This window comes from Myxocyprinus asiaticus, chromosome 21 (genome assembly GCF_019703515.2).
Source record: "Myxocyprinus asiaticus isolate MX2 ecotype Aquarium Trade chromosome 21, UBuf_Myxa_2, whole genome shotgun sequence".
Lineage (NCBI taxonomy): Eukaryota > Metazoa > Chordata > Actinopteri > Cypriniformes > Catostomidae > Myxocyprinus > Myxocyprinus asiaticus.
In genome coordinates, this window is record NC_059364.1 from 26825320 (window position 1) to 26849358 (window position 24039).

Sequence of the window (24039 nt, forward strand, 5' to 3'; positions counted from 1 at the left end):
AAGATCAGAATTACAGGTGCAAAATTGCATTCAGCAGGATTTTGTGGAAGCATTTGCACAGTTGCCTGATCTGTATAATTCCTTTAGTGAATTGGCCACAAAACAAGCGCAGGCAGTGTGTGCAAAATAAGTGGCACTTTTACCAGGCACAATTAATTCTTGGTAAATTCCCCCATTAGTGTGCAACAAGCATATTTCTCCATTGACGACCATTCAAATGTACCTGAATTGTATGATGTATAATTAAATAAAGAATTATACACTTTATTTCATGTTCCTGCTGAGCAACTGCCATTGAGATCAATGGGAATGCTAACAGATAACTTACTTCAGATATTATAGTCCCCTGAATATTCAGTTCCATCAGGATTTCTCGCTAGTATTATCTGTCGTTTAAAAAAAAAAAGAAATCATAATTATGTGAAGTATGTAATTTCACATATGTAAGGTTTTCTGCATTTCATATCTTTTACTGTGCAAATAAGGCAAAATGTATATAGAAAATTGTGTGTTTGTGTGAGAGAAATATAAACAGAGATAGTTGGAGGAACAGAAACACAGAGAGAAAGGAAAAGAGGTAGATAGATGTGTGATGAAAGCCATGTCCATCTAACTCAAGGACTCAGCGACCCTGGGTGTCTCTCTCTTCTGTGACTGTTGCTTTTAAGAGTGGTGTCACAGCAGAGACTTTGGCTCTGTGTGCCTGTCCTGTCAGTGAACTCATTACTGGCATCTGAAGCTATAAACACTGTAAGTCTGTCTGCTTTTGTTTCTGAAAAGCAAGAGAAACATCTGAGCAGGAGGGAGGCCTGTGAGATTACAGGAAATGATGGGGTGGAGATTTAAGTGGTGGAAACCATTTTTTAAACCCCCACAAACAGTAAGTCATTCTACCGTATGTGAATTGTATGTAGAGGGTCGCATGTATTAAATGATGTGTCATGTCTGGTTGCCAAACATAAAATATTTGCAGCGCTTTTATTCCAAAATAACCATTTGTCATGGCGCTAAATTCTCCTTCAACAGAGCTATTATTATCTGGATTGAGTGGTAAACTCATTATTCACAATTTGCAGTTGTGACACATCTGAAATTGGTTACTCTGCTGTGCTTAATTTTATTTTTCTTATGCCCAATAGGTGGCTCCTTGTCTCTGTGCCAAAAGAGATAAGAAGTGGCTAAGACTTAACAGACTGGTAATGCAAATCTGTGCCAAATTCCAACAGGGTGCCATTCAGAAGATTACAGTGCTGTTCATTAACCTTCAAGTGAAATCAGAGCAAAATGTTTATAAGGACACCACACACTAATGTATTATACCACACTATGCACACTATGAAAAGTGTGAAAGTGTGTTTATGTAGATTGTATAGTAATTTACTAATATTTTTGCAAATTAAAATATAATACGTATAGCTGCCAATCAAATTAATTACATTACATTTATATATCTAAGTAATAATCTGATATTATGGCTGAGAAATCCTCCAAATTAAGATAATTCAAGCACATATTTGTGGCACAGGAGTATAATATTGACGTAAAAATTTTGCACAGATCATTAGATAACCCATACGGAGCACAATGTGCACATAGCATCTTGCTATCTGGCTACAAACACGTTAGCTTTCCTGGATCAGATGACGTCATGGAACACTAAACCATTGATTGCTTTGTCATATCAACTCAAATTTTTACTCATTTACGGGTGACATGATTGGGAACAAAACAAAATCAGTTTTTCGGTGCCACCTTATTTACACCTTGAGGTATATGATGTCAAATCAGAAAAATAAGAAAAAAGTTTGGCTCAAGTTTTTATTTTTATTTTTTAATTTTCAGCAGTTTCTTAGGCTGAGAGTCTCAGAATTTATCATAATCTATATCATTAAACAACTTGAAAAGTTTTCTTTAAAATTATATATATATATATATATATATATATATATATATATATATATATATATATTGTTTTTTTTTTTATTTATTTTTTTTTAGTTATAAGCCTTTAATTTCGGGTATGCCACTGAAACCTTTAAATCTTTAAAAACACCTTCAGAGTTTAAAGGGTTAAAAGTAGCACCTTATGTTTTGTTTCATTCCGTTGTGCCCCATCAGCTGTTGTTGAGCATGTCCTGTGTATGATATTAGATGCAGAAGAATTGTAGCAATATGACTTGAATCTAGAAAAACCCAACCTTTTAATCCTGGAATTCCTCAACGTCAAAAATTAAAGGACTAGGCACCAATAAGCCTAGTGGAGGCCTGCCTTTGGACAATAAAATGGTCAAAGAAACTGAAACGGCATGATTTTAAGCAAAAAAGGTCATTGGTCAGAGAGGCCCCTCAGCATGACCTTCTGAACTTCCACACAGAGTTAAAACAAGCTTCCCTTGTGAGATCCTCCTGAATTACAATGAACAAATCATGCCAATTCCATGACTCTTTATTCTGGACGATAATTAGTCATGAGATCTTCCTGAGATCCTCATTATTCTGCAAACAGCAGCTAAAAAGGAAACCATGAACGTTATACTTCGCTGAGTTAACTCTCTAAAATGTACAGAATGCATTTAAACCTACAATGTACACAATACCTAGCCTTGCTAGATAATTCTGAAAATGAATCTATGACCTGTGATCACTGTTATAACTGACAAATTAATGATTAGAGCCTGATGTACCTTTTAAAATATGTGTAGTGATTTGTAATCACTTCTAACAAACAAATCAATAGGTATAATCATTAATCTTCTATTATGAGATACTTGTAGTATCTCATTCAAGGTTTAACCTGATAATATACCCTGACAGTCAGGTTTCTCATAATGTGTAATGTTTTATCCATGTTGTAAAACCAATGAATTAACCAGTATGATTTGTAATAAGGGATTTTCATGTTTTGTTAGTTACACGTGTAATATTCATGAAAGCATGTCACATTTAGTATGTAAATGCGTGCTTGTTTACGTAGAGAATGTTGATGACAACGGATGTCATGTCTCTTGCACTGTTTTCAAGATATCAAAGTTCATGAGTAAACATGCACTATTTTTGAGCGGGAGTTGAAAGGATCCTTCACACAAAGGATTGTAAATCAACTTTGAAAAGGACAGACCAGTCGACCATGTGACTCTGAAAAGTCACTTCTGATTGGCTCAGTACACCTTTGGAGTGTGGCCAATTTCAGTTCAAAAGTTTCCTACCGAGGTACAATGCCCTCTTCTCCTCTTCTTCTCTCTTAGAACTGCCTCTTGCAATGCTCTCTTGGAACCATCGTTTGGTCTCCTCTCTTCGGCTCTCTTGATCTTCCAGATCCTCCGTGCCATGTAGAGTCCAAGGAAAACTCGGGACTCGTCCCGAGGAAGCCTCTCACTCTCTGGTCTACGGTTCACACACCCAACGGGAGTCATGAGTCCTCCTTGCAGAAGGCCTCACTTCAAAACCCACCAGCATCATCCATCCAGACAATAACTATCCGCGATCATAACAGAGTCCAATACATAGACGGAACGAACTTTCAACAAAGAGCCAAAGAACCAAGCAACACAAGAAACGCAACGCAAGGAAACGCAACGACATGCAAGTACATCTCCAGACTTTTGCTTAAAGTGCTGGTGTATTAGTTAAATACTTTGGGTAATCTGATTGCAAATCGATTTAGACTCAAAGAAGGATAAATGGTTCTTAAGGCATTGTCAACAGACTCCATAAAGTTCATTTTCTCTGTATTGATCATTTACTTCACATTCTGTTACTACTCACCAACCTGTTTCATGTTGTATGTGTTAGATTAGTTGTATGTTTAGAATAGCAATAAAGTTTGTCTGTATTCAAAGATAATTTGACTGTGGTATATTTTGATAAATAATATTATCCCTGTTTTTAAAAGATTTCGCTTCAAAGCTATACCTAAATATTTGTAATATTATTTTCAATAAGCCATGAGAATAATATTACTCCAATAAGTGAATTAATCATAATTCCCTTATTAAAGCTAATTCCTTACAATAAAAATTGTGAGCGGATACAATGAGATGTTGTATTACAATTTTAATTGTGGAGAATTATATTCAGACAAATAATCTAGTTATTTGTAATTTATCTAATTTATAATGGTTGTCGAACATGACTAATTCCATTATAAATTACCTTACATAATAATGTAGAATAAGGACAGTTTAATTTAATTCCTAGCTCACACATACTGTTTCCCTACATATAATGGTGGGGGTACGCGGGCACTTTAACCCATCCCGTGTACATTTAAACTACCAAATTTCCTACACCTGTTTGAACGGCTCCTTACTCATTCTATGCTGCCTGCTCTTGATTGGTTGCCTGTAGCAGCTGGGACTGAGCTGACTGCTGAAAACATACTTTGATTTTTTTAAAATTTTTTTTTAATTAATTGTACAAAATAAACCTGTTAAATTGGCAGTACTAATAATATGAAATAAAATTTGGGAAAGATGAATCTAGTATAGATCTGTTTGTTATGAGAATGAGAAGGTCAACAAACAAAGCCTCTCATAATCATATACCATTTGTGACTTATCATGTGGTCTTACTTACTGCACACAACATGCTATCACAACCTGTGAACAAACAACAACAACGTGAATGTATGCATGCAACCACACACACCAAGTCAATGCCTGGTTAAAGAAAATGACATACATCATACATCATTGGTTAAAGAGTGTCGATATGCAGCCATTAGCTGAGTGGGTGGGAAAAAATAGAAATCTGTTCCTGTCAGGAAAATCTGAAAATGTTATGACACTTTGGTAATGACAAGGTTTCTATGACAACAGTGTCTGTAAGACAGAAAAATGCAAAGCCTTGTTTTTATTGGCAAATGACTGCATAAATGCATTATGGACCACTATGATTAAGCATTTATTTGTGATAGAGACTCAAAGTAATATAGCCATGCCTATCTATACACATCAGTGGCCCTGTAGACTCATTTCAAAACAATTTCAAAATTGTTGTACAAGACATTTACATGCGGTATTTCTTTTGAATCCAAAGATTTGGACATGCAAGTTTAGAAAAAGAATGTGTCTGTGTGTATCAAATTCACGGATTGACACTCACTTGGGTCAGACAGAATGGAGTCAGTCTTGGGCAGGAACTGGTCACAGCGAATACCCTGGAAGCCCTCTTTACACCTGATTTGAAAAAAAAAGAAAAAGAAAGATGCTTTTATTCGAAGCAACGTACAGTATATAGATGGGCTATGCAACATATTTTCTTTTCAAACTAATACCTAATACTAACGAACCCAATTTTGCCAATAGCAATACCTCTAATAAATGCCAATTTTTATTTATTTATTTATTTATTTATTTCTGTGAATAAAATGGGTAATCATTGCCATTTCACATTATTCACATTATTCACTTATCATTTTAAAAAAAGTTTAATAGGACTAAAATGCAAATGATCAGACTTTCATTTTTGTTTATTAACAGCAATTACAGGACATAATCAATATAATCATAATCAAATAAACTTATAATAAATGTTACACAAAACCCATAATGATAAATTTCACATTTAGCTTCATTATTTATTGTAAAAATAACTCCAGATGATGTTTCTCTGTCTCTGTCATTATCTGGTAAGTGAGCATTATTAAAGAGGGCTGTCTGCGACTGCTTGTGTCTTTCAGTATCTCTGTGTGCGTTATGATGGAAGTGGAAGGAATGTAGTTCCTATCCTTAACAAATATTTGCTAACACAATTCATTTTTTTTTTACCTTTGCTGCTTATGCTACACACTAATTTTCATGTTAAATAAAAAATAATATCACTAGTTAAAAAAAAACAAACAAAAAAAAAAAAACAGATAAAGCATAAGTATCAGAAGTATTGAAAGATAATTACACTCATCCCTAGTAAATGTTCCAGCTGACAATTTTTGGTTCAGAACGTTTTGGGAACATTAGTTTATGGTTATAAAAATAAACCTAAAAAGAACATTCCTAGAATGTTAGTAATTGGTTAAAAAAAAAAAAAAAAAATAAATCTTCTACCTGAGGATATGGGCACAGTGGTGATGGCTTTCTCAAAACAGCAAACAACAGCCTAAATAAGCCAGCACCAGATGCCAGCAGTATTGTCTTTGCATCTCATAGTAATGAATCTACAAAATGTGGATAAGCCAATCAAAGTGCAAAATGTTAAAGGACTTTGTTGTAATCAGATGGGAAATCCAAACTTGCCATATCATGCATCTGTTGCAGATGGCAGTAGACTGATTTTGAATACATTGGCACAGTATGTTTGTTGATTTTCTGCCTCAGCACTGGCCTGACTGTTTGAATAAGACCTCTCAGTCTTCACTAAATATGGAAATGAAATGCTTGTCTTTTTACATATGAAACATGTCCCTCTCAGCCCAGCTCTTTGCTCTCTCACTCTGTAACTGCCCATGCCTTTCTGCCTGTCTCACTCTTTCCCTCTCTCTCTCCATCCTGTCATCGCTTTATCCTCACTTCCCTCTAACTTCTTGACTTTCCAAAGACACTGGAAGCTAATACCGCTTTCAGCTGGTTGAGTCAGGAGAGCAATGTGACAAAGAGAAATGTCCCTGACTCTAAATGGCAGAGTACAAACAGAGCATATGCATATGCCATGCACATGAGCCTCAACAGATAATACTCTGTTGGATGTACCGACCATTTTATCCCTTTTACAGAGGCTAAGTACTGCACATTCCTTTTATGGATTGATCTCATCAGAAAAAAATAATACCCATTCTTAAGAACAACTCAGTACTGTTTCTATTTTAAATAGTATATTCCATGCATGAATAAAAATTAATTTGTCTGGCTTGGCAGCTTTCCCTGAATTATTAATAGTGACCATTTGATATTTCACTACATTTCACCAGCCTGGAGCTAGTGAAGTCAATTAAATGTTTTTTTTTTATTTTTTATTTTTTATTATTTTTTATTATTATTATTATTATTATTATTATTTTGCTTTTATAAAAGATTCAGAATCTATACATATGAAACATTATTACAAATAATATGTTGCTTTGTTCATGGAACAGTTTTTCCTTCTGGGTCAGAAGAAAGAATTTGTGGTGGAGCCTGGTACAGGTACAAATCATGTTTTTCACGGTGGAACATCTCAGAACAGAGAAAACTGATGAAACCGCATAATTTTGAATAAATTTGAATAATTTTAGACATTTCCCTTTCCAAGTCAAAAACCAAAAACCTAAGATTATGGTTCTAATGTTGGGCCTCATTCATGAAACAGGAGAAGTATGAATTCCGGTTTAAATTGTTCATAAAACCATTCTTATGTAAATTGTTGCATGTGACAATTTACGCAATAATTATTTCACAAACAGTTTACACATAAATATGCTCAGCTCGTGTTTTGTAAATGATGCCCATTGCTTATATAAATGTCAACACAAAGTATTGTTAGCACACTTGTTCAATCTTTAAATCTGATGTTAACAATTATAATCTCTCACTCTTTATTAATAGGAGACATGAATAGCATACTCAAACTAATTAAATGTACTGTGTCATATGTGTGGCTGTAAAAATGTAAAGACTATACACTAACTGCACACAAAGAGCTAGAGTACTGTTGGTCTGTAATCAAATGAGCGCCACAAATGGGCGACTGTGTGCTTTACACAGTACATAGGTCATGCATTAAAAAAAGTCTTATGACTGACTATGCTATGTTTGAGCAGTACAGCTTTTTATATCTAATGTACTTGTATCTTCTCTTTTCCCCATGGGGTCTTGTCATGTTACAGTATCCCCTGTGTAGAATCGTGCATTTCTCCTGCATAGTATATGCCTATCCACAATATTTTCAGCGAGTCCACTGTATTTCGCTAGGTGGGCAGAGTTTCCAGTTGGCTAGTGGAAGTGCGGTTGGTTGGCGTTTAGTGTGTAGCCGATCACTGCTGACTGCGGTTAGATTCTTGCTTTTTAAATGTTGTAAGATTTTTTTTATTTTTTATTTCTCGGACAATGAGTGCTTTTAATGGCTGTCCCAAAACGTTTTGGCTAAAACGTCAGTGTTATGATCAGAAACCAATCGCAAAATCACAGTGCTCCTGTCCTAGATGCTTTGCCTTCCATCAGCTGCCTTCATAAGAATTGGCTTTGGAACATCTGTTTAGAAAAGCCATGGAATAATTTGTTTGTGTGCTCTTTGACTGAAAAGAAGTCAAAAGTGGAGAAGTTCATTTGAAAGTTTTAGAGTATGTTCATTTCTATCCATCGCTGGCCTTTGCAAATGCTTCACATGTTTGAAGTGACATTATTACTCAGTATAAAAATGAATGGTGTTATTCCTGAACTCTGAGTAGTGACAATGTTTTCAACTGTGTAATGCTGTGATGCTCAATGTATGAATTATACACTGGAAGACCATAATTATTTATGTGACATGTACAGTAATTGTTTGAAATTTCAAATTAATTGCAATATGATTTCCATCTGCCCTGCAATTTTCCTTCCTGAAATCCACAATCCACTTTCTTTTGAGAGTCTTTGCAGTATTTCTATGTCTTTCCTTAACGGGAAAAAGGTGATTTGTAAAATAACGTGGACATTAATTTGGTATCAGTTAAATTTATTTGTATAGTGCTATTCATAATACTATTTTAAAGTTGCTTTGCAGAGAACACTGAACTTATTTGTACAATGTTTATAATGTATGTCCAAATAAATGTATTTATTTGTATTGCATGTGGGTTGTTTTGTATGGAACAGTTCACTGTGTGGCCACTAATGCATCATAATTTCTTACACAAGAACAATAAATTCAATCTATCAACGGGATAAATCATTCTGTCGACACTAAAACATTTCATTTAGGTTTAGGCTAGCATTATGATACTGAGCCTATGTAAATGAATGATTATAAAGCTAGATTGAGCCTACAACGCAGTCATCTCCCAAAAAACTATTGTATTTTATCCAAACAATAACAGCAGCATAACTGTTTCAGCCCTGCAAAACATGAGCATCCTGTTGTCTGGACCTCTCCTGTCTCTGCAGATAGAACAAACTCTTCAGGTTCTGACTAGACTCAATATCTGCTTTAAAATAAACTATATTATCTACAGTTCTCAAAACATGTCCAAATTTACAGCTGTGAAAGCAATGATAGGTTTTGGAGCATTTCAGGTTAGCCTACTCATACCTTTGATATACAAAGACTTAAAAAAGTAACTAAAATGGTTTTATGTGATATTTGGCCATCATCCTTCCACCCATTATCAATAACAGATGGGTGGGAAAGAACAATATCACCTCGCTGTAATTCTGTTTTCATTTGTTCTCAAGTTTCTTTAATTTTTAATGCTGAGTTAGTACATAACATAATAGTACGTTTTCATGTAACCAGAAGTTCTGCTCACATCGCCAGCAAATTGCATGGGACGCTTGTAGGAATATTGTGGATACATAATATATACACTATGATTTATGTGTCTTTCTGTCTCTTACCAAAACCCTTTCCCCCAACCCTTTAATTTTCCTTGGAAAATATTTATTATTCTTTGGGATCTGCAAATGGAAATGTTAATATTTCTCAAGGACCCAGAATGTACAGTGCTGAGTGTTGCCCGGCTTTTAATTAGCACCACAGTCATTAATTAGCAGGAACAAATGCGGGAGGGGGTGCTGGAAGGAAGTGTAGATCATTCTAACTCAGAAGAGGCAGCTTTACAGGCACAGATAAATATAAATTCCAAGCCTCCAGCTGTCAGTTTCTTACAGAATGTGAGAAGAACATGCTCATTAAGCTATGCACCGTTAATGATCAGAATGAAGCATGTTCACCACAACTAAAAAAACATGTGAACCCATTTATGAAGTTCAGAATGTCACATAAAACGTAACAGGAAAACATAACAGACATCCGTATAGAAACAACATGTTTAAATACCAATGAAAGTAACCTTATCATGAGAAGTTTATCATCAGTTTCTCATGAGAAGCTTTCACTTAAATGAATGAGCTCTGGATTATAATATGATGTTGCTCAGGCACATTTTGGATTCATTTTGGAATTCATCTATGTTATTCCTAATAAAGGCAAATCATAACCCCACTCAACATGGCCAGCAGTTCTTTTTGAACGTTTTAAGTTATTTGGTGAAAAAAAAAAAAAAAGACAATATGGACAGTTTCTATGAGCAACAGGACACATCCAAATGAAAAATTAATAAATACATAAAATATATATATATATATATATATATATATATATATATATATATATATATATATATATATATAATTTATATATTTTATAAAAATTTGGTACATGCCAAATAGGTACAGCTTTAAAAATTACCTTTTTATATATATTATCTTTTAGGAATGTCAATCGATTAACATTTTTAAACTAACTAATAACATGATGTGCCAATTAATTAATTGAATCGCAATTAATTACAATTTAGAATACATTAGACCATATTCATATATTGTGGCAGCAGACAAGCATTAAGACAATAAAAAAGGTGGCTTAAACGTCAAAATACTGTTTGTTTTCATATCATTGATGATATACCCTATTATTGGCCTTATATTGTCTGCACTATTTTATATTGTATGCGGTAGACAGACACTTTTGGAGCACCTCCATTTGGTTGTGTGGTTGCATCTCACTAGTTTTTAGATTCTCTAGTCATAAGTGCTGTGTTTTTAGGATGCTGTGTCAAGTTAAATGTAGTTTAAAAAAAAAAAAAAAGGGCACTGCATTCTGTTGTGGTCAAGAGTGCGTATTCTGTGGAAGGCTGTGCTGTCTGTTGCTCTGGTTGGTTTGATGAGGTGTGTTGCTTGTACAGCTGGAGTGCTGACTGTCCCCTACTGCCACAGATTTGCAAAAACATCAAGGTAGTACAAAAAGTGTGAATTGTTTACAAGATCCTTTATACAGAATTTACGTACAGGTCGGTTAATTTGTCTGAATTTTTCATACAATTAATCACACTAGATTAACTTGTTAAATCAACAGCCCTACTTTTAATTGAGGGATTTAATTGAACAGAACTTTTTTTTTTTTTTTTTTTTTTTTGGAGAGGGTGAATACAAAGGATAAAGAAAGGACACTTAATGAAATGAGACAGAAAGTGAGACAATATTAGTTAAAAATACTGTATGTAGTGGCTCATGTCCAAAAGTTTTAAAAGCGCTGGGAGGGCATTGATTCACATTGAAGATCTGACATTTGGAGAAAGCCAATTTCCTGCCCTCAAACAAAAGAGAAATTATGGATTTCATCCTGCAACCTTTGACCATTTTGTCCATGATCATACCTGTGGCCACATAGTCTTTCAGCATGCACACAGAAAGAGGCAGAACGAATCGATTTTGAGAGGTGTGAAAAGGTACTCAAAGGTTTAATAGAATCAAGCCATTCCCCGGACCCCAAAATTTCACTCAAGCATAAAGAAAAAGAAATGTTGCAGCAATTTGTTCTTTTCAAACTATCATTAGCACATATCCACATTGTATCATTCGATGAACTTGGCCATACACAACTAAAGTATCCATTATTATTGGTACTGAGGTAAGCATTCACCTTCTGAGATTTGCTGAACTGGATGAGGAGATCTGTGAGAGGGCACAGGTACTCTGAAGTGCTCTCAGAGAGCCATTTACTCTGTAGCTTAGCACCCCTGGTCAAGTTGGCAGTATGTTGGGAAATGCAAACAAGAGCACTTAAGAGAGTGACTATAAGAAGAGCTCAGGCTTCTTTGTCATTCACTGTGTTTACATGGACACCAGAAAGTGGCTTATTGAGAGAAAGTGAGTTATTGCAAGAAAGCAGCATTCCCATTAGCATGCACTGTATAAGCAATGTTCCCTATCTGTCACTCACTCAACATTGTGTCGATGTAGTGACACTAGGGGTCACTCTTGGGAGCCCCAAACACCTCTGCTTTTAAAAAAAAGACCAATGAGAATTGGCGAGTGGAATTTGCATGCCACTCCCCCGGACATACGAGTATAAAAGGAGCTGGTATGCAATTCAGATTTTCTCTTCGGAGCTGAGCGGTTCTATTCATTGAAGCTGAATTAATCCGTGAAGTTCATTCACCTCATCTGCTGGATTCTACGGCGCATTTCAGTGGCTTCTCCCCCTCTGCACCCGTGGAGTGCAGAGAACACCCCTGGGCGCTTCGGCAGAAACAACTAAAAGAGTATATCCTAAAAAAAAAAAAAAAAAAAAAAAAAAAAAAGAGTATATTTTCTTTCTAAAAGAGCGGCACACACAGAACGTCTTTTTAAAGATGCCTTTCCTTCTGTGTGTTATTCCTGGTTGCGGTCGATATCTCTCCGCTTCTGACAGCCACGATCGCTGTCTTTCGTGTCTGTGTGCTTCCCATATGGAGACATCATTCGTGGATGGGTCTTGCCCTCACTGCGAGAACATGACCATGGCAACGTTGCGGTCACGGCTTGCATTCGTAAGAAAGCAAGCCACCCCAGCAGCTCCTGCCTCGGTCCTTCTACTTACGGGTATGAGGCCGTGCCGGTTAGCACTGGGGGCGATTTGGGGACCTCAATGGAACCTCTTCCGCCGGGTATCCCCCCACGGACCTCCCATTCCCCAGCACGCTCGCTTGCTCCGGTCGGGAGCTCGGATGAGATCCCCAGCTCGTCTCAGGGTGAGTTCGACATCTCGTTCGGAGCCCGGGAAGAAGACGAGTTATCGAGCACATCATCGGAGAGCGGGCTCATCCAGTCGGATGCAGAGGCTTCGACTGGGCTTCCTCTTTCAGGAGTGGTCACCCAGTCCCAGGCTGCCGCGGAAATGACAGACATGCTTTCCCGGGTGGCCGTGAGCATCAGGCTAGAGTGGAACCATGCCCTGCCTCTGTTCCTTTCTTCCCGGAAGTGCATGAGGAGCTGACAAGATCGTGGGAGGCACTTTTTACTGCCCGGTCACAGTCTTTCAGCTCCCCTGCTCTCGCTACCCTCGATGGCGGAGTGGCCAGGGGGTATTCGGTGATCCCCCAGGTGGATAAGGCGCTTGCAGTGCACCTGTGTCCGCAGAGCGCCGCCAAATGGCATGGGCGCCCAAAAATCTCATCCAGGGCCTGTAGGTTTACGTCGTCCCTGATGGCTAAAGCCTACAGTGCCGCTGGACAAGCTGCCTCCACCCTGCATGCAATGGCTCTCCTTCAAGTACACCAAGCCAAGGCGCTAAAAGAACTGCACGAGGGTAGTTCTGACCCGGGATTGATGCAGGAACTGCGCTTGGTGACCGACCTTGCTCTCTGGGCGACGAAGGTCACAGCGCTGTCTCTCGGGCAGGTGATGTCCACCCTGATGGTCCAGGAGTGCCACCTTTGGCTCAACTTGGTTGAGATGCGTGAGGCTGACAAGGCATGGTTCTTTGATGCCCCCATCTCCCAGATTGGCCTATTTGGCGACACCGTCGAGGACTTTGCCCAGCAGTTCTCGGCGATGAAGCAGCAGACGGAGGCCATACAGCACATCCTGCCCCGGCGTGGCTCAAGACCCCGCACCCCGTCTGCTCATCACCAAGGGCGTCCTCCTGCAATTACAACACCGGCTCCGCCGCAGCCCGCCCCCGTGGCCCGGCCCTGGCATGGAGCCCAGTGCAGGAAGCATATGCCACACGTCTCACGGCCGGCTGAACCTGAGGAAGGCTTCGAAGTGCCCCTGAGATGGGTGACCCAGGGGCAAGGAGACCCGCTTCTCCGGAGCTGGTGTGTAGACCACTCCATCCCCCGGAGGAGGGCTGGGAGGAGAATCTTTTGTTTCGTTTTCATTTAATTTCGCCGCATGTCCAAGAGGTTGCGGTACCCAAAAATGAAACAAAAGAGCGGTTTTCTTGTTTCCTGGGTCACATGTTCGGTGTGCACGTCTGTCGTCAGTACCACCATCCACCGTCCCATCTTTGCAGGTATGGCACCCCAGCGGCAGTCCCCCCGCCCCTGTGCGCCCAGCTGTGGCACAAACACGCCCACACGGGATTGGGTCCAGTGGACTACGGGGACGAGACTCCTCCTCCCCCCTCCTTGGCCAATCTTATGGTGGGCGGCAGGAGCCAGGTAAGTGCTTCGATGTCCCTGGACTCAGCACGGCCACAGGGCTCGAATCCCCTCGACGTGGCACCTCGAGCTCTGCCCCGCCGTGAGGCTCCACCCGCCGGTATGTCCAACGTGATCATTCCCTTAGTCCCCCTCACCCGGAGTTTGGACGCATGGCTCGCACTTTCCAACCTGTTGCGGTGGCTGACCCATACCATCCGACTTGACTACGTGATCCAGTTCACCAGGCACCCGCGCAGGTTCAGCGGCAACCGCTTCACCTCGGTGAAGGGTAAGAATGCCGCTACCTTGCGTGCAGAGATCGCTACACTTCTGCGCAAGGGCACGATAGAGCCTGTCCCTCCAGCCAAAATGAAGAAAGGGTTCTAAAGCCCTTACTTCATCGTACCGAAGAGAGGCGGTGGGTTACGACCAATCCTGGACCTGCGAGTACTGAACTGGGCTTTGCACAGACTCCCGTTTAAGATGCTGAAGCAAAAACGCATTCTAGCAAGCGTCCGGCATCAAGATTGGTTCGCAGCGGTAGACCTGAAGGACGTGTACACGTCTCGGTCTTACCTCAACACAGACCCTTCCTGCGGTTTGCCTTTGAAGGCCAGGCATACCAGTACAAGGTCCTCCCCTTCGGCCTCTCCCTGTCCCCTCACATTTTCACGAAGGTTGCAGAGGCTGCCCTTGCCCCGCTAAGGGAAGTGGGTGTCTGCATCCTCAACTATCTTGATGACTGGCTAATCCTAGCTCACTCTCGAGAGTTGCTGTGCGCACACAGGGACCTCGTGCTCCGGCACCTCAGCCGACTGGGGCTTCGGGTCAACTGGGAAAAGAGCAAGCTCTCCCCGGTTCAGAGCATGTCTTTTCTCGGTCTGGAGTTGGACTCAGTCTCGATGACAGCACGCCTCACGAACGAGCGTGCACAGTCAGTGCTGAACTGTCTGAAGGCGTTTAGATGGAGAGCAGCGGTTCCACTGAATTTTTTACAGTGGCTCCTGGGGCATATGGCATTCTCAGCGGCGGCCACACCACTCGGTTGATGCATATGAGACTGCTTTAGCACTGGCTTCAGACTCGAGTCCCGAGATGGGCATGGCGTCACGGGACACATCGCGTGGCCATCATGCCGATCTGTCGCCACCTCTTCAGCCCTTGGACCGACCTTGCATTTCTACGGGCAGGGGTTCCCCTAGAGCAGGTCTCCAGGCACGTCGTGGTTACGACGGACGCTTCCAAGATGGGCTGAGGCACCATATGCAACGGGCACACAGCCGCCGGCTCTTGGACTGGCCCGCAATTACTTTGGCACATCAACTGCCTCGAGTTGTTGGCAGTACTGCTCGCCCTGCGGAGGCTCCAGCCATTGATCCAGGGCAAGCATGTGTTGGTCCGGATGGACAACACGGCGATGGTAGCGTACATCAACCACCAAGGTGGCCTACGCTCCCATTGCATGTAACAACTCGCCCGCCGTCTCCTCCTCTGGAGTCAGCAGTGCCTCAAGTCGCTGCAAGCCACTCACATCCGGGGCGACTTCAACACCACAGCAGACGTGCTGTCATGACAGGTTACACTTAGGGGAGTGAGGAGACTCCACCCCCAGGTGGTCCAGCTGATTTGGAGTTGATTCGGTCAAGTGCAGGTAGACCTGTTTGCTTCCCAGGAATCCTCCCACTGCCTGCTATGGTACGCCCTGACCGAGGCACCCCTCGGTATAGACGCAAATATGCGTTTCCCCAGTGAGCCTACTTACACAGACCCTGTGCAAGGTCAGGGAGGATGAGGAGCAGGTCGTCCTAGTAGCACCCTACTGGCCCACCCAGAAGTGGTTCTCAGACCTCACGCTCCTCGTGACAGCCCCCCCCCCCGGCAAATTCCCCTGAGGAAGGACCTTCTTTCTCAGGGACGGGGCACCATCTTGCACCCACGACCAGACCTCTGGAATCTCCATGTCTGGCCCTTGGACAGGACGCGGAAGACCTAAGTGGCCTACACGGTCACGCAGGCTAAGGCTCCCTCTACGAGGTGTCTGTATGCCTTGAAGTGGCATATGTTTGCTAATTGGTGTCCTTCCCGACAAAAAGACCCCAAGAGATGCGCAGTCAGATCGATGCATTCCTTCTTGCAGGAGAGGCTGGAGGGGCGGCTGTCCCCCTCCACCTTGAAGGTGTATGTAGCCGCTATTTCGGCACATCATGATGCAGTAGATGGTCATGAAGTATTTGGGGAAGCATGACTTGATCATCAGGTTCCTGAGAGGCACTAGGTGGTTGAATCCCACCAGACCGCACCTCATCCCCTCATGGGACCTCTCGGTGGTCCTTCGGGGTCTACAGGGAGCTCCCTTCAAGCCCCTGGAGTCAGTTGAACTAAAGGCACTCTCTTTGAAGACTGCCCTCCTGACTGCGCTTACTTCCATCAAGAGGGTAGGGGGCCTGCAGGCATTCTCTGTCAGCAAAACATGCCTGGATTTCGGTCCGGGCTACTCTCACGTGATCCTGAGACCCCGACCGTGCTATGTGCCCAAGGTTCCCATGACCCAATTTAGTGATCAGGTGGTGAAGCTGCAAGTGCTGCCCCAGGAGGAGGCAGACCCAGCCTTGGCATTGCTGTGTCCGGTGCGTGCTTTACGCATCTATTTGGATTGCATGCAGAGCTTTAGAAGCTCCGAGCAGTTCTTTGTCTGCTTTGGTGGTCAGCGGAAAGGGAGCACTGTCTCCAAGCAGAGGATCACCCACTGGGTCATTGATGCCATCATGATGGCATATCAGGCTCAGGACGTGCCGCCCCCCGTGGGGCTATGAGCCCACTCTACTAGGAGTGTGGCGGCCTCCTGGGCCCTGACCAGTGGTGCCTCTTTAACGACATCTGCAGAGCAGCGTGCTGGGCAACACCCAACACCTTTGCGAGGTTCTACAAACTCCGGGTTGAGCCGGTCTCGTCCCCTGTATTTTCAGGTACAGGCAGGTATGTTCCGGGACAGCTGGCCAGATGTACCGCTTGCGCATAGTGCCTTTCCCCTCCCCTGAGGTGAAGACGTGTGCTTTGACTCCCAGTCATGTTCACAAAGTTGTGATCCCTGGATGACTTTCCTCCTTAGCCCTGTGGCAGACGAGTGTGTGGAGAAACTCGCTGCCGGCCCAGTACATGTGCTAACTAAGCCCTGTACTGGGGTAGGTGCTCCACATGCACTGGTTCCCCATAGGTGACCCCATGTGATATATCTTTTGCTAAATCGTTTCCCTGTAGGTAAACTGCGTCTTCCTTGGGCAGAGGTTCCTCTGCCCCCGGTCATCATGTTTGTAGAGCTCCTCCCCCATTGGGTAGGACCTACCATGGGACTTCTCCACATGACATACTTCCAACAAGTCTCGGTAAGTCCATGTGATGTATTTCCTCTCAAATTGTCCCTCTTGCCACAACACTGAACTACCCGCTGAAATGGCCGGGACCTTGTCTCGGCTCCTCAGCACAAAACCTGAATGAGTGTTTGCGAGCCAGCTCCTTTTATACCCGTATGTCCAGCGGATTGACATGCAAATTCCACTCGCCAATTCCCATTGGCCTTTTTTCAAAATCAGAGGTGTTTGGGGCTCCCAAGGGCGACCCCTAGTGTCACTACATTGACACAACGTCTTGTTCCCTCCATCAGGGAACGGAGGTTACGAAAGTAACCAGGACGTTTTCTATGTGGTCAAGCAGGGCACCGAGCCGTGGGCTGTCAAGCGTCAAGCATTAAAAGAGAGGTCACTGGGGAGGGACCACCAGTGACCGCAGAAGATCTTGTGTCCCAATCTTCTTTAAGTGCATTCAGAGTTGAGACATCTGTAATCGAGAGCCCACCAAAAAGCACATGCAAAAGAGCACATGAATGAAGAGAAACGGGTTGCACAATTGATTGGCAGCCATTGCATGGTAACTTCAAGCTCAAATGCTCTTAGACAGTGGGGATCAGGTCAGCATTGTTTGAAGAATGTGGCTGAAACAAAACTTACCAAGTTTCCAAGAGTTGAAATTCAACCATTGGAATCCTTACTTGCAAATGGCCAGCTTAATATCATTGCCGCAAATGGGACAGTTATACCCTTTGATGGATGGGTTGAAATGCTATTAGAAATATCAAGTAGCAAACATGGAAGAATCGCCATCCAGGTACCTCTATTGGTGAGTCAAAAGTGCATGGACTGTCCCCTGCTGGGTTTCAATGTGACTGAGGAGATCATAAGAAGAGAATTGTGACTTTACAAATAACATCAGCTTAATTGATCTTCTTTCTGAGGCCTTGAAGTTGCAGAGGAACTCAGCTGAAACCTTGGTGTCCGCTGTGAATTCAAACTACCTCTTAGATTGTAATGCAGGCTGTCAAGTAAAGCCTGGAAAGGTAGGAGTCACCATCCACTGTGGTCAAGTCCTAGAGGTAAGATTTCGAGTAAAAGGATGATATGATGATGGAACTATGATGTTCGAACCAGCTCCAGAAAGTTGCATCCCAGAAGGTTTGGAGTTATTTCCTGCTGTTGTGAATGTGCCTCCTGGTGCCTCAAAGACAGTGAAAATTCCCTTTCAGAATTCCACAATTCACAGCATTTACTTACCTCAGAGACTGGTGTTGGGTAACATCGAACCAATCAGACAAACAAGACCAGTGTACATGCCATCTTGTAATCAGGATTCAGATAAGCAGGTCAGCAGTGCACTTTTGTGTTCATACCAGCTCACAGCAGATGATGATGATCGTAAAGTAGAAACCCATCTTGAGAGTTAGGCTGGAGATAAATGGCACCCACCTGTCGATCTGAGACACCTCAATAAACATGAGCAGGAAGTTGTGAGAAAAATGTTGTTTGAGGAGTCGGATGTGTTTGCTCGAGATGAGGGCGAAATTGGATGTATACCTGGTTTACAGTTAAAAATAAGTCTATCAGATAACACACCAGTTCAGAAGTGTTATAATGCCATTCCAAAACCCCTTTATAAGTAAGTCAAAGACCTTTTAGACAGGGGTTGGATCAAGAAGTCGTCATCTTCATACTCATCACCAGTGGTATGCTTACAGAAGAAAGACAACAGTTTGTGCTTGTGTGTTGATTTTCGAGACCTTAACTGCAAGACTATTCCTGATTGACATCCTCTACCCAGAATTCAAGATCTTCTGGATAGCCTGGGTGGAAATTCCTGGATTTCCATTTTAGATCAAGGCAGTGCTTACCACCAGAGATTTGTGAGTGAGGAATCTAGACAGGTTACTGCATTCAGCACTCCATGGGGGTTATACGAATGGGTGCGTATTCCTTTCGTGTTAACAAATGCCCCAGCTGCATTCCAGAGATGCATGGAACGAGTGCTGGAGAGTATTAGAGATGAGTGCTGTGCTCCATATTTGGACGATGTATTATGCTACTCCAAGACCTTTAGCGACCATGATGAACATCTCAGAAAAGTGTTCCATCAAAAGAGAGAACATGGAATCAAGCTCCGTCCAAAGAAATTCAAGTTTTTTTAAAAGACAAGTACAATACATTGGCCGTTTGGTGTCAGGAGAAGGAATTCGAATTGACCCAGCAGACTTGGAAGCTGTCAGGGCCCTGAAGAACAAGAAACCTCGCACAGTTGTAGAAGTGCGAACACTGCTTGGATTCTTTAGTTATTACAGGTCCTTTATCCAAGACTTTTCTAGACTGGCAAAGCCTCTCTTTGAGCTACTCCAAAGTCCATCTGAACCAAGTGAAGGTATACAAAAATCCCTGGTTCACAATAGGTGAGGTAGAGCAAGGAAACATGAAATGGGGCAGCTTCACTCCAGAACCCCAATTGTCTGGACTGCAGCACATCAGAGTGTAGTCTCCAAATTTGTGGACATGTTGACCAGCCCACCGATTCTAGCCTACCCAGATTTTGACCTGCCATTTGTATTGTACACTGATGCTTCAAATAATGGTCTGGGAGCAGTTCTTTACCAGCAGCAGGGCAATAAACTCTGTGTCATTGGCTATGGGTCCCGCACTTTAACTCCAGCAGAAAATAATTTCCATCTACATTCCGGTAGACTGGAATTCTTGGCACTCAAATGGGCCATTTGTGATAAATTTAGAGACTATCTCTACTATGCTCCAAAATTCACAGTTTATACAGATAACAACCCGCTGACCTATGTCCTCAGCACTGTAAGGTTGAATGCTGTGGGGCAGTGCTGGGTGAGTGAGTTAGCTGACTTTCACTTTCACATAATATACAGACCTGGAAAAACCCAATGCTGATGCAGATACACTGTCAAGGTACCCCCTGAAACTACAAGAGTCCATGGGAGAGCACAAAGAGACATTATCAGCAGAAACTGTCTGCCATTTGGCAGGGTAGTAAAGTGGTGTCGGACAGTGATGTACCTTGGGTACTGGCATTACAGCTCAGTACTCCAAGTGAAGAAGTCACCTCAATAGCAAGTTGTGTTTCCACCATCACACCTGAAAACATCAAAGCTGCTCAGCAAGATGATTCAGCAATAAGTGAAGTGAACAAGTTGAAAGAACAAGGCTGGACACCAAATGAGATATAGAAAAGTAACTTAAAAAGAGAAACAAGGAGACTTATTTTCGAATGGACTAAACTGGAGTTGGAGGATGGGATTTTGTACAGAAAAACAGGACAGAACAAACAGTTAGTTCTCCCCCAGAAGTTCAAAGTGATGGTACTTAAGAGGTTGCACAATGACATGGGGTATGTGGGAGTAGAGAAGATGCTTCATCTTGCTCGTGAACGCTTCTGTTGGCCCTCAATGAAGAAAGAGATTGAGGAGTATGTAACAACAAAGTGTGCCTGCATTAAACAAAAGCATCCACATATCCAACAATGAGCACCTATGGCTTCGATCACATCCAGTGCTCTATTTGAGCTTGTTAGTGTCAACTATCTACACCTTGAGCCAAGTAAGGGTGTTTACGAATACATCCTCATTCTGGTAGACCATTTTACCCATTTTGCAGAGGTATATCCACAAAGAATAAGTCCGGTAAGACAGCAGCAGAAAAGATCTGTCAAGAGGTCATTCCTCAATTTGGTTATCCTGAAAAACTCCACCACGACCAAGGTCAAAAGTTTGAGAACAACTTGTTTCAGAGACTACAAGAGCTCTCAGGAATAGCTCACTCCAGGACCACTCCCTATCAGCCCCAGTGCAACCCTGTTGAGAGGCTAAATCGGACAATTCTTCAGATGCTTAGAACCCTGGAGGAGGAGAATAAAAGTGAATGGAAAGACTACTTACCTCATATTGTGCATGCCTACAATTGCACAAGGCATGAATCCAAAGGTTACTCTCCGTTTTTCCTCTTGTATGGCAGATCACCTTGATTGCCTGTGGACTTGTTGTTCAACCTGAAAAACATGACAGAGAATACAAATCATCAATCTTTTGCACAAAAATGGGAAAACAGAATGAGACAAGCTTACCAGATTGCGACAGTAAACAGCCAAAGATCTTCAGCTAAGGGTAAGAAATACTATGACAGATCAGTGAGAGGTGCCATACTTCAACCAGGTGACAGAGTTTTGGTCAGAAACCTTTCAGAAAGAGGTGGCCCAGGAAAACTATTTGCATACTGGGAGAAGGATGTACATCGTGTCGTGGAACGCATCGGGGATGGTCCAGTGTATAATGTACAACCTGAGAATGGTAGCAAGACTTTGCGTGTGCTTCATAGTAACCTCCTGTTTGCTGTCAATGACTTACCTTTGTAAGGTCCAAATCCTGAAATGGAACAGAAAAAGAGTGTCAGACATAAGAGACAATCAACAAGACCGCCAGAGAATAAGTCACAGTCAGATACCTCAGATGAGGAGGAACATACTTACTGGTATAACCTGCGCAAGAACATCCCCTGTTACAAATTTGTGACATTTCAACAAAATAAAAGTGAACATGTACCTCAGACAACACAAAAGACCTCTAGCCTTTGTCCAACGGCCGCTGAATTCTATCCTGCTGAACAAAGTGATCCCAGGGAGAACCTGGATGAAGAATTGAATCAGGAGCATCTGAACACTCAAAGATCCATTCCACACTCAAGGTTTGAGTCTTCAGACAAAGATAATGAAAGAGTTGAGAATGTGGAAAGGGACAAACCAGAACAAGAGCCACGAGACGTGAGTGAAAGAGAAGTAGTCAGAAATGCAGAAAATTAAGTTGGCAGTGAAACCGAGTTGATGAGGGAAGGAAATGTAAGAAGAACTCAGAGAGTGGCAAGACCAAGGGAAGTCTTCATATACGATGCTCTGGGTAGGCCATCATATAGACCGTGGAGAGCAGAAGCAAAGGCACTGTGGTCTACACAGCAGTACATCCCACAAGTTAATGCTCCTTACTATCATTCCATAGCCAATCATCCTTGCTGTTATTGTTACCATTAAACAAATTGGAGTAACAATAGTATAGTGAAAAGATAACAGATGCCAGGAATCATCTAAAATAAAGTAGGGGAGAGTGTAATAGGTTGGAAATTATATCCGAAGACGAATAAAGTTCAGTTGTTTTATTAAAACATTCATGATGTATTATGAGAGATATGGGTTGAATTAAGAGGTTTGAGTTGAAATTATTTTTGCCTCCTGAAGAGAGCGCTTAGCACTGGAGTATAAGAGGTGCTGCATGATCTGGCCAGATTCAATTAAACGCTGCCAGAGCTTGCACCCACTTATCCTCTCATGGTATTTCTTTCTTGTTCTACAGTTCATTATCCAACTTTAAATTATCCACTCATGCCACCCTGGTCTGGGGTGGGTAACGTGTAGGTTTCCTTAAATTTCTATCGCAACCTGCAGCGGAATTGCACTGCAATAGTTGGGTTTCCCTTTTATGTAAAACTCCAGGATTCCCCCAGTGTACGAGTGTATATACGCGAACATGAGGGACAGTCGTTATTTTACATCGGGTGTATAAATGGTAGTTTATAGTGTGTGCTTTTCCCACTGTACTCCCAGAAATGTTGAATTCTTTCCACTGTGTTGACTTGTTGTTGGGCTCCATCCTATAACATTTGTTATCCGGTCTGTTCATGCACATGCGCACTCTTCAAATACCTGCTGCTTAAATGTTTATATGACCATATAATCCACATTCTCTGGGCAAACCCTGGGTGTGTTAAACTGCTTTCTCTTAATCCTTTAAATGGTGTAAAAAAAATCGGCATTCTCATTTACATGACATTTCAGAAAGCCGCTTTCTGTAAAAACCTTGGAATAAACTATTTTCTTAAGAGCATTTAAACGTGGTCACTGGCTTCTCTCTGTGTGGATGATTTAGATGAGAGGGAACTAAATAGGTCAGTTTTTTCATTACCAAATTCATCAAAAACACCTTCTGTCTAGACAGAGTTATAACAATTACTTTAAAGTATTCACAATTACACATTTTGCACAATGATCAAGACATTTGAAGCTTACATTTATACAGATATGGTAGAGCAGGAATGCAAGGATATGCATATAAATATCCTCTTTCCCTTTATACAAAGTTCAAGTTTGGTGAATTCTGAGTCTGACCTGCAAATTGATAGAGTGATAACAGTGGATTGACTAATAGAGAATCTAAGTGTCACAGATTGATCTCTTGGCAGAATAGTACAAAGAAATGCACTACAGAGCCGCATGGCTTGTGGTGTTGCGGAAAACTCCTTGAGGAAATAGCCATCTGTCTGCTTTCTTCCAATCTGTTCTGCAAATCTCTTTATGTTAAATTTAATAGCACACATTTCCTGTTGCAACTCTGCAAAAGAACATTTATCTATGCATCTGTCTATTTCATACCTAAGTGTGTGCTATCAGATTATTATTATTATAATATCCCCTGACATACCTGGCAATAATTTGCATTTATTAAGTAAAGTTCTTATTTTAATGCAATATTTCCTCTTCAATGTCAGTGTCAAATCATTCTCTGCAATATTCAGCCTTTTTCTTTTGAC

At 41.8% G+C, this 24039-nt stretch overlaps 1 protein-coding gene across 1 annotated transcript in view; it reads right to left on the reverse strand.

Annotated features, from left to right (window-relative positions):
* Positions 1–24039, reverse strand: part of LOC127412351 (pro-neuregulin-3, membrane-bound isoform) — a 544136-nt gene that overhangs the window by 89731 nt on the left and 430366 nt on the right. The window contains 1 exon segment of the mRNA XM_051648631.1: positions 5104–5177. Within this exon segment, the coding sequence (XP_051504591.1) occupies positions 5104–5177 (74 nt within the window).